We start from the raw sequence: 10,331 nt of genomic DNA, 5'->3' as shown, positions 1-10,331 counted from the left end.
AAGGAAGAGAATTTAAACATAGTTGTTAGGATCTAAAAATTGTTGTTGTTGTTGTTGTTGTTATTCTTTCCCTGAGGCTTAACGCTCTCAGAAAAGGGAGAGAAAGGGGGGGAGATGAAATTAATTGTGAAGATTTGAGATAAGCTCCTGTCTTTACCTCAGAAATAAAATTCTCCTCTGCCAGACAGTGTGCAGCCACTGCATCTGGCGTGATTCCATTTCCTTCATCTCCAAACTAAGCTGTCAAAATGCCAAGCAGAGGAAGGGAAGCCTGGGGCACACTGCAACCAAGGCACTTTTATTTTAAGGACATGATGGTGAGCGTTTGTGGCGACAGGGGTTTCTGAAGGCTGACGCTGGAGGATCAAGGTCATCCTAGGCTACCTTTGTTGAGACCTTCATCTCAACAAAACAGCAAAACAGGATGCTGGGACTTAGCTGGTGAAGTGCTTGCCTGGCACACACAAAGCTCTGGGTTAGAACCTTCTCCCTCCCCCCTGCCCCCAACACACACACACACAGGATATAAAGGAGTGGTTCTCAACCTGAGGGGTCAAATGACCCTTTCACAAGGGTCACCTAAGGCCATCAGAAAACACAGATAATTCCGTTACGATTCATAACAGTAGCAAGATTACAGTTATGAGGTAGTAATAAAAATAATTTCATGGTGGGGGGGTCTCCACAACATGAGGAACTGCATTAAAGGACCGAAGCGACAGGAAGGTTAAGAACCGCTGACATAAAGGTAGGCATGGTGTGTCATGCTTATAACTCAGTACTTTGAAGCAGGAGGATCAGAAGTTAAAGGCCTTCCTTCACCACAGTTGGAGGCAGGCCAGGGAAACACAAGACCACGTAGCTATAAAACGCTACAACATCCATTGTTTACCCTATGTTTCCCTAGCTTGACTCTCAGCCTTGTGAAAACAGAAGACAATGAGCTCTGCTTTCTGTGTGGAACATGACCCATGGGGCTTCCTTGACCACAGCAGAATGTTTATCCAGCTGGTCAGGATCTGGGGCAGTGAGCAAGCTTCTTAGCCTCTTCCTAGGAAGTCCACCGTGGAGAAGCTGCTAACTGGCAGGACATTCCCACCTGCTCTACTTCCCACAAGTGGACTAGCTTCTCTCAATATGTGGGTGAAGATGGCAGAGGTGAAGGATCTCTGAGGCAGCTCAAATCACCAGCTGAAATCACTAATCCTTCACCATGCCTGTACTAGCTACTGACCTGTCTTTACTAGCTACTGACCCTTTGATGTCAGAAAGTCACCTATGTATACACCAAGTTTCCTTTGAAATAGGTCATATATTCCTGAGAGCAGCAGCCTTAGCAAGCTCAGGGGCTGTGGTTTAATCCAAGTGCCTCTAAAGTTAGTGTGAAACCCAAGCCTAGGGCTAGGGATACAGTTCAGTTTGTAAAGTGCTTGCCTAGTAGTATGAGGCTCTTGGTTCCATCCCCGGAACTATAGAAACCAGGTCCACCCCTATAATCGCAGCACTCAAGAAGTAGATGCAGGAAGATCAGAAGTTCAAGGTAGTCCTTGGCTACATTACAAGTTTAAGGCCAGCCTGGGCTACATGAGATTCTGTCTTGTCAGGAGCAGCCCTGCTTATACACTGAAGGCCTAAAATCAGCCATAGGTCTAAAATCAGCAATAGGCCTGACATACATGCCTGCTAGCACCAAGTCTTGGGTCTCTGTGGAAAAACACTGAAACAGATGGCTATAAGCTATTGTAAACAAGCAGCTTTGGTGGAAAATTGTCAGGCTGAATACATAGACCTTGTAGATAGGTAGCCTTAGTGGATAGTACCAAATTAGATAAGGACAAATGAATCATAGGCGGAGTCATAGTGATCTGTCCCCTGAACCTTCACCCAGTTGATATTCTGTTCTGGAAGATATCTGTACTCCCCCTGAACACCTACGCTCCTGCATCATCCCCTTCCCCACATCCTGCCTTTTTGTGTTTATAACCCGTGTGTAAAAAAGTAAAAATTATGGTTTGATCAGCCTATAGACAAGCTGTGTTCCTTGTGTTCACCTGTTTTTCCTCATTCTCTCTTAGGTGATCTCCCCAGACCCTGTTTAATGTCCTGCTGGACAGGACACTGTCTCAAAAAAAAAAAAAAAGGCAAAGCTGGAGTTTGCCCACTGAATCTGTAGTTCTTATGTACACATCAGCTATATGAACCACTAGACAGAACTCCACACAGAAGCATTCTAACCTCCTTGGATCAAGACCAATCTATGATTCCAGGTCTTCTTGGTGATTTTACATACAAGAGATCCCTGATAAACCCAGCCAGGGTCCCGTGAGATAAAACACGGCAGTTTCTGTTGAGATTTCTATATTAGTTTGTAACTTCCCCCTGCCCCCCCCCAAAAAAAAAGTTCAAATAAACTCAGAGAGCACAACATAAACTGTGGGACTGGAACCTAGGAGGGCTTGCCAGTGGTGGCCTCCAAACACAGCAAGCCACAGAGGCCACAAAAGCTCAAGGTGAGGCGCATTCAGTGTACGCTCGCTAGGAGTGTGTCTCAGCCCAGTGAGGCAGAAAACCCACGTGCAACAAAGTAAAAGGAAACAATTTATTTCTCACAAATAAAGCCCACAGGACAATACAAGCCTAGATCTCATTGTGAGTCAGTCAGCCAAGGCTCAGATAGCAAGCCGCCTGGGGCAAGAAGTAACAGTGCAAGCTACCTCAGCTAAATTACAGATGCATGTAGTCCCCAAAGGCAGCCTTCAGGAGGTCTTTATCTAGGTGGTCACAAGTCACTAACTTAATGTTAAAGGGCATTGGGTTCCTAGGGAAGACTTAGATGAAACTCAAATGGCTTGTGGGGCCAGAGAACAACATCAGATGCCATTTCTCAAGTGCCACCTACTTTTTGTAATATGGGGCCTTTCACTGGCTTAGAACTCACCAAGTAAAACAGGTGAGCTGGCCATGGAACCCAACACCTCAGCCTGTCTCTACTTCAAGAGCACCAGGATTGGAAGCAACCACCATCACATCCAATACTTTTTGCACGGGTTCTGGAAGTCATGTGTGTAAGGCAAGCATTTACCAACTGAGGCATCTTCCTGCCCCCAGCTATTTCTTAAACTATGGCTCCATATCCCAAATGAGGTCATGTAACCGAATGTATATGTCAGAGACAATAGTAAAAGGTTCTTGAGTACAAAATGATGTGTTTTTTTAATTCAAAATCAAGTGTATAATGAAGCCAGGTATTTCTGGCAGTGAGCTGTGTTGTGTCACGTGACTTTGCTGCAGCCTTGGTTGGTTCTGAGCACACACCATGCCAACTGCCCTGGAGTATGTGACTTGGGATCATGTCATACAACCTAAAATACAGCTCAGGACTGAGACTACTAGCTGGTAAGAACTACAGTGTTTTTATACTACATAGAGAAGTTCCTGCTCTTATAGAAACCTAGTAATTATGGCAAACAAATTTTTGTTTTGTTTTGTTTTTCGAGACAGGGTTTCTCTGTTTAGCCCCGGCTGTCCTGGAACTCACTCTGTAGACCAGGCTGGCCTTGAACTCAGAAATCCGCCTGCCTCTGCCTCCGAAGTGCTGGGATTAAAGGCGCTGGGATTAAAGGCGCGTGCCACTACTGCCCACCACCTCGAATATTTAGGGCTCACAAGTCTTGGAAACCTCAGTCAGACGGCCAGGGCTAGGTTTCCTAGTGATCTAAAAACCGGGATGTTAGAAATGAGCAAAAGCCCACTTGTCTCACTAGGACAGCTGAGACGCGCTCCCAACAAGATACCACTTTGCCTCCACACCTCGCGGCCACCCTCCAGCTACAGCAGGAGTTGGCGCACGGCCACAAACCGCACTTTCGCCATATCCTAGGAGGCCTCCAAAAAAAGCAGAAATAAATTTCTTTCCATAAACACAAATTACCATCGCAAGATAAAACTGGACAACAGAAACTAAGGTCTACATATTTTTCAGCTGTTCAAACGGCTTGTGGCCGTGGCGAATCTACCACTATTACTTCCGGAAAGGGCGGACTTCTTACCGGAAGTTGCGTTTCCTCCATTTTGTGGCTCGCTATGGCGGCTGTGTTGAAGTTGCGAAGAGGATGCGGCGCCTTTGACTGAGGGGGTAGGCCAGGCGAGGCATCAGGGACGTTGTTCGGCACAGCAGCAGACCGGCCCGGACGTCGGGGACGCTGTCATGTACGGTGCCGGCGGGGGCCGCGCCAAGCCAGAGAGGAAGGGCGTAGTGAAGGAGGAGGCCGGGCCCGGCGGCACCGGCACTGGGGGCAACCGGGTGGAGCTTCTGGTGTTCGGCTATGCCTGCAAGTTGTTCCGCGACGACGAGCGGGCTTTGGCCCAAGAACAGGGACAGCACCTCATCCCCTGGATGGGGGACCACAAGATCCTCATCGACAGGTCGGTTCCTCCCCCCACCCGTCGACCCTCCCCTCCCTCGCCCGCTTGATTTCGCCTGATGTTGACTTGATGGCCAGGACCGAAAAGGGGGTTTTGCGGAGCCCGGGGACTCGGGGGCCTCCCTGCCCCCACGTTCCCCGGCGTCCGGGGGGAGGGGACGGTGAAACCGGCCCTAAGGCTCCGGCCAGAGCTGGCGCCGCGCCGCGCCGTCGCCGGAGGGATCGACTCTGCTCCCGCAACCCCTCGAGCCCGGGCTGCTGCTGGCGACTCAGCGCGGTGGAAGCTGCCCGGGCCTCCCGCCCGCGCCGTGGGGCGGGTGCCGCTGTCCCTCCGCTGGCTGTGCGGGAGGGAGCCCGGGAGTGCGCTTTGTTCCTCCGAAGCGCCGCACGCCGAGGCCGTGGGTAGAAGCTTCTTTTGGACCCCGTGAGTTAGCCTGAACCGTCTCTGGCCGGCTTGACTTTTGGCGTCCAGCGAGCCCTTCCCCGCGGTTATGCGACCATTTGACCAACCACGGTAGTTGGTGAAGTTGCTGTCTGTTGGAAGCCGGTCGACCCCGTGCGGACCTTGCTCTTAGGGGTAGCGTTCTTAGAGCTGGTTTCACTGTCTTCTAAAGCTGAAGGGTGGAGCTGGGTTTACCTTTGTGTTGTTTCTTTTCAAATCACACCCACTTAAGGGTGCCCTGAGTTGAGGGTAAAGGGGCGGGAACGTGGATTTCTGAAGGTGTTTGATTTGAAAAGGATGGCATTACATGATTGGGTGGTTTGCTCCCCACCTCTCTTCTCATTTTTCAGTCCCTCTTTCCTTCTCCACCATCCCGGGTTTGGGTATTTGTCCTTCCGTTGGGCAATATTGCTTCTGGGGCCAGGACTGAAAGGCTGTGAGCATCCAATAAGCTGTGGAGTGGTTTTCTCCAAGTGAAGGAAACCCATCGTTTGAGACAAGTAAAACTGGATTCTGCAAAGACTTGGAACTTGCATGACTGTAGGGATTACATCTGAGCTGGCCAGAACGGACACGTTAATGACCAGTAGGCCTTTACGATCCCTTACATCTCCATCTGGGGAGAGATCTAGGAAGAAAGGACTTGTGAAGGGGGTGTTGCAGATCAGATCGGCTCTGGATCTGATGGTCCACTCTGCTGGAATGTGCTATGCCTTTGACCCGCGGTTGATAGCAAGTGATGATGCTTCCCAGGCACTTGTGGTGATGTGTACTGTTAAAAAGTTGGGCAAATGCTAAAACCTCTACTCCATATACAGGTTCCATATCATTCTGTGCATGATTTGAGTTAGGTCTCCCAAAACCGGTGGGGAGCAAACACCACACATGTATATGTGTAATATTTGAAAATAATACATTTGTAAGTTAAGGAGGTTTACATCAAAGTTAAGCAGATTTTGATAATAAAATAAAACCATTGGGGTTCCCAGGAATTTTTGGCCTTTTTCCTGTGGTGTACATTTTCCTTCCTTAATTTGGTTTCCATCACAAAAGTCAACATTGATAAATCATGCAAACTTTGGTTTGTCACTCCACATTCACCTGTGCAACCTAAATTTGAGATTTAAACTTCACTGACTCATTTGTCGTCTGGCAGTTGTACATTGACAGCATCTCCATTGAGTCTTATGTTCAGACATAGCAGAAAGTGCTCTCCTTAGTCCTAAATTTGGTAAAGAGCCCGTTGGTCTTCAACGATGTGTCTTCATCCTGGGACTTAAAGTAAAAAGGGACATACTGATGCTGCGCCTTCCGATGGTTTGGCCATGTTTGCAGTGAACCTCCTTAAACTGCATGTATATGTCACTGTTCCTTTGTATGTGTGTCTCTCTACCACATAACCCAGCACTTCTCTCCTCAGCCAAGTGGCTAGGGGCGAGCCTAGCCAAGATTTTACCTCCAATGGACGCACGTTTCTTTGGTGAAGATCTCTCCTGAGAGTTCGAGACTAGCAGGAAGAAGCGAGGAAATTTCGCCCGTTTGGTTCTGTCGGATAGGTATTTATGGACTCGGTCTGTGTGAATGTAAGCTGTAATATTTAACTACTGAGAACAGATGTTTTGGCAAGTGTTTGGCACTGAATGGTTGACCAAAGCATACATGGTAAGAACTGCTAGCAAGGGGGATACGTTTTCTGCCCTAAAGGACTGTCTGCCTTTAGCTCTAAGTTCTGTTGTGCTGTAGAGAGGTGCTTAGACTTTGTTACGATTACTCCAGTTTAAAAGTAGCTGAGAGATGACTAGTCACGTTAAGTATAAATGTGAAGCTTTGCATTTGTTTTAATATTTTTATTTCATTATTTTAATTGGTAAGTATGTGCATAGAGTGTCACAAGCAACCAGCATGGGTGTAGACTTCCCTCCAGTGACCAGCGTGTTCCCATTACAGATACGACGGGCGTGGTCACCTGCATGACCTCTCTGCATACGATGCTGAGTACGCCACGTGGAACCGAGACTACCAGCTGTCGGAAGAGGAGGCGCGGGTAGAGGCGCTGTGTGATGAAGAGAGGTATTTAGCCTTGCATACGGACTTGCTTGAGGAGGAGGCAAGGCAAGGTACTGCTCAAGAAAGACTTACTTCAGCCACACCTTTTTAAAATTTTAAGTGTTTAAAAAGTTACTCCGTTCATTTTTATACTCACTCTTTCTGATATTATCTTGACAGTACCCAGTGGATTGGAAAAACAGGAGTCTTTGCGTTCTGAGAGGACCTCAGGATAGTTTATATGTAGAGCCACAGAGAATTTTCCCAGCTTTTGAGGGCAGACTGGGATTTGAAAAAAAAAAACCAAAAACAAAACAAAAAACAAAACTCTTTAACTGTTCTTCTTTAACAGTATCGTATGAATGAAAATCGATGTTCTTGTCTTTGCCTTAATGATCTTTAATACAATTCTTAATCCTAAAATTTCCTCAGCAGGAAGAAATTTTCCATAAAAGATGTGTATTCTTCTATCTGTGGGTAAACACATACTGGCAAAAAGTACATGCCGATAGATACCAAGTGTTGTTTCCAGAAACATTTTTCCTCAAAAAAAAAGATTGAAAAGGTGTATTGTATGCTTCACTGATAGTAGCTGCACTTTAGAAGTGTATGAAGTTTTTCTCAGTAAACTTCTATTTTTGTTAATAAGATTCTCGTTTTTATTCAAGAGGAAGAATACAAAAGATTGAGTGAAGCACTGGCGGAGGATGGGAACTACAGTGCCGTAGGGTTCACTTACGGCAGTGACTATTACGACCCGTCAGAGCCCACGGAAGAGGAAGAGCCTTTGAAACAGAGAGGTGAGGGGAAGGAAAGCCCATTCCAGGTGGGCAGTGACCACAGCACAGCCGTCTGGGATGCTAGTGAGGGGCCTTCTCTTGTTGAGACTAGGAGCTGAGCTGTGAGCAGAATAGACAGATAGCAGTTTTGACTTTGATTAACTGCCCAGATCCAGAGGCTTCTCGCCTGCTCCTCTTAGGATGGGTCTCACTGAATTCTTACGGGATACTACTTCTGCACTGAACACGCACTCTCCCTGTCTTCGTCATCAGGTCTTGACCAAGGCAGCTCCTATGGGAGAAAGCATTTAGCTGTTTACAGTTTCAGAGGCTTTTAGTCCGTTATCATCATGGGAGCACATCAGCATGCAGACAAGTGCTGGGGCAATGGCCGAGAAGGACATACTGATCCTTAGGCTGAGAGACATGGGCTTTTGAAACTTCACACCTCACCACCAGTGACACACTTCCTCCAAGATCATACCTTCTGATCCTTTTAATTCTCTGAAATGTTATAGGAAGTGGCTTTAAGCCACTTTTTGGTGACTAAGCATTCAAATACATGAGCCTATGGAGGCTACTCTTACTCTGACCACCCCACTTCCATAGTGGGTATCCATTCGGGAATATCAGTTTTGCCTAGCAGTTGTTAATATTCCTAGGTTTCCTATGAGTCTCTTTCTGCATATCCTGTTTCTAGCAGAAGCGTCCAGTGGAAAGACTTCTAAGGGGCTATTGACATGAAAGAAAAGACAAGACTGTTAGTATAACATTAAAGTTTGAAGTCAGTGTCCTCCCTAGGCTAATGTGGCAACTTTGACCATAAAGAAATAGCGCTGTCAAAGCTCCAAGCACTTAGGGTGTAAGCAGAGTCCTTCTGTGAACCCTGAGAGCATCAGTGCCACATAAGCTGTTCTCAATAACGGTGCTGTGACTTCAGACTCCCACACGTTGTTTCCTCACCTCCACACACTGTGCAGCCACACACAAATAACGTATAAATTGGTATTCAGTTGGCCATTGAAGTGTATTTAGTGCCTTAGAATTCAGAAAAGGAGTAGCGTGTAGGACCTTGTCCAATATATCGCAGACAGATGTTAAATGGACATGATAAAAAGAGGTTTAAAAATTTATCTTCATTCTTTTTTTAAGAGGGTAGTTTGGTTGGGAGGAGATGACTTGATTGTTTTACAATTTGGTGATCAGAATAGAATTTTCCAGACTTTGGTTACCTTTGTTACTATCTTGGATCCACAGAAATAGTTGGAGGTGGTTTTGACGCCCGTTAATGCATCTGTCTTAAACAAGAGCCTGGGAGAGGCAGATTTAGCTCAGGTAGAGAAGATCTAGGCTTTATCTGTCCCCAGCATGCTAAGAAAATTACCCAGTTAGCACAGAGCAGACTGAGATAGTAGGTGTATAGTAATGTCAGAGGACACTAATGACTTTAAGATCACTCATCAGGGCTCTAAGGTAAATGAATTAGATGCACGTCTATGAGGATCCATGTGAAAACTGGAGAGTGGTAACAGGAGCCTCTATGGGAGATGGGAGGTAGAGTGAGAGTCCCTGTTCAGTAGCCTAAAGGTTACAGGAACAGCATGTGCACTGTGGCAGGCTCCTGCCCACATTTACACATACAGTCACAGAACATCTACTGAGTGTCTGCTAAGCTTTAAGCATTGTGTCCTGGGGAAGCTGGCCATGCACCAGGGAAGTGAGCTGGGCTTCACTAAAGCAGACAAAGACAGATGTAACAGAAGCCTATGGCCAGAATCCTGGGGTTGAAGAACACCCAGACTGGAGTGCAGATTTCCACCTGACCCAGAAACACGCTCCTGTTGTTGATTCTCCCCCACCTCTGTGGAATCCATGAATGGTGCTGTTCAAAAGATGGAACAGGAAGCTGGAAGGGGTTTCCAGAAGGAGTAGTGCACCAGTACAGAGTCAGGAAAAGCCCACGCTGTGTCCTTGCCTGCTGTTGGTTGGTCATCGTGCTGAGGTTCTTCATTTTTTTTTTTTTAACAGAAAAAAATGAGGCTGAAAACTTGGAAGAAAATGAAGAGCCCTTCATTGCTCCTTTAGGATTGAGTGTCCCATCTGACGTGGAGCTGGTATGTGTGCTTCTTCACTGGCCTCCCCCAGTGCTTTGTTGCTGCTCTTTGTGGTGTGTAAGAGTATGAAGTAAAACTCAGCCGCTGTTTAGATGCTTTGTGCTGCAAGATCATTTGTGAATTGTAGAAAAAAGAGCACAGCCCACTTACCTCTGAAGAAAAATGGGTGCCAGGTGTGGTGGTGCACAGCTGTTGTCTTAGGGCTTGGGAGGCTAAGGCAGGAGGATTGCAAATTCCAAGTCAGCCTAAGTACTCCAGACTGGGACCCTATCTCCTTAAACAAGGGGGTGGGAAGGGGGCTGGAGATTTACTAGGCAAGCCAGGTTCCAGCTGAGATGCCGCCATCTACATACCAATCTGGGAACTGTTGTGCTCAGGGCAGTCTTATGGTCAGCAGAGTTCCTGCTTCTGACTTTGCTATGAGTTAGTTGTAGAGGCACTTGCTCTTTGCCAAACATTCACTGGACACTCTTGGGTCCATGTGATGTGTCCTGGCTGCCCTCCGTGGATGAGGAAAGCAGAGGGA

At 47.0% G+C, this 10,331-nt stretch overlaps 1 protein-coding gene across 6 annotated transcripts in view; it reads left to right on the top strand.

The window, feature by feature from the left end:
• The first annotated feature begins 4,059 nt into the window (after window positions 1–4,059).
• The window catches only part of Sfswap (splicing factor SWAP), a 68,493-nt gene continuing 62,221 nt past the window's right edge, over window positions 4,060–10,331 (top strand). For 3 of the 6 annotated variants that reach the window (XM_028766252.1, XM_028766251.1, XM_028766254.1), the window contains exons 1-4: window positions 4,083–4,425; window positions 6,814–6,983; window positions 7,581–7,712; window positions 9,720–9,805. In XM_028766252.1, coding sequence (XP_028622085.1) covers window positions 4,208–4,425; window positions 6,814–6,983; window positions 7,581–7,712; window positions 9,720–9,805 — 606 coding nt within the window. In that variant the 5' untranslated portion in view covers window positions 4,083–4,207. Of the gene's footprint in view, window positions 4,426–6,813; window positions 6,984–7,580; window positions 7,713–9,719; window positions 9,806–10,331 lie in introns of those variants that run through there. The other 3 variants (XM_028766256.1, XM_028766253.1, XM_028766255.1) reach the window with 3 other exon arrangements.

This window comes from Grammomys surdaster, unplaced genomic scaffold (genome assembly GCF_004785775.1).
Source record: "Grammomys surdaster isolate TR1022 unplaced genomic scaffold, NIH_TR_1.0 166, whole genome shotgun sequence".
In the NCBI taxonomy this organism is placed as follows: domain Eukaryota; kingdom Metazoa; phylum Chordata; class Mammalia; order Rodentia; family Muridae; genus Grammomys; species Grammomys surdaster.
The sequence above is the reverse complement of the archived record's forward strand: the minus strand, read 5'-3'. Positions and strand labels throughout refer to the sequence as shown.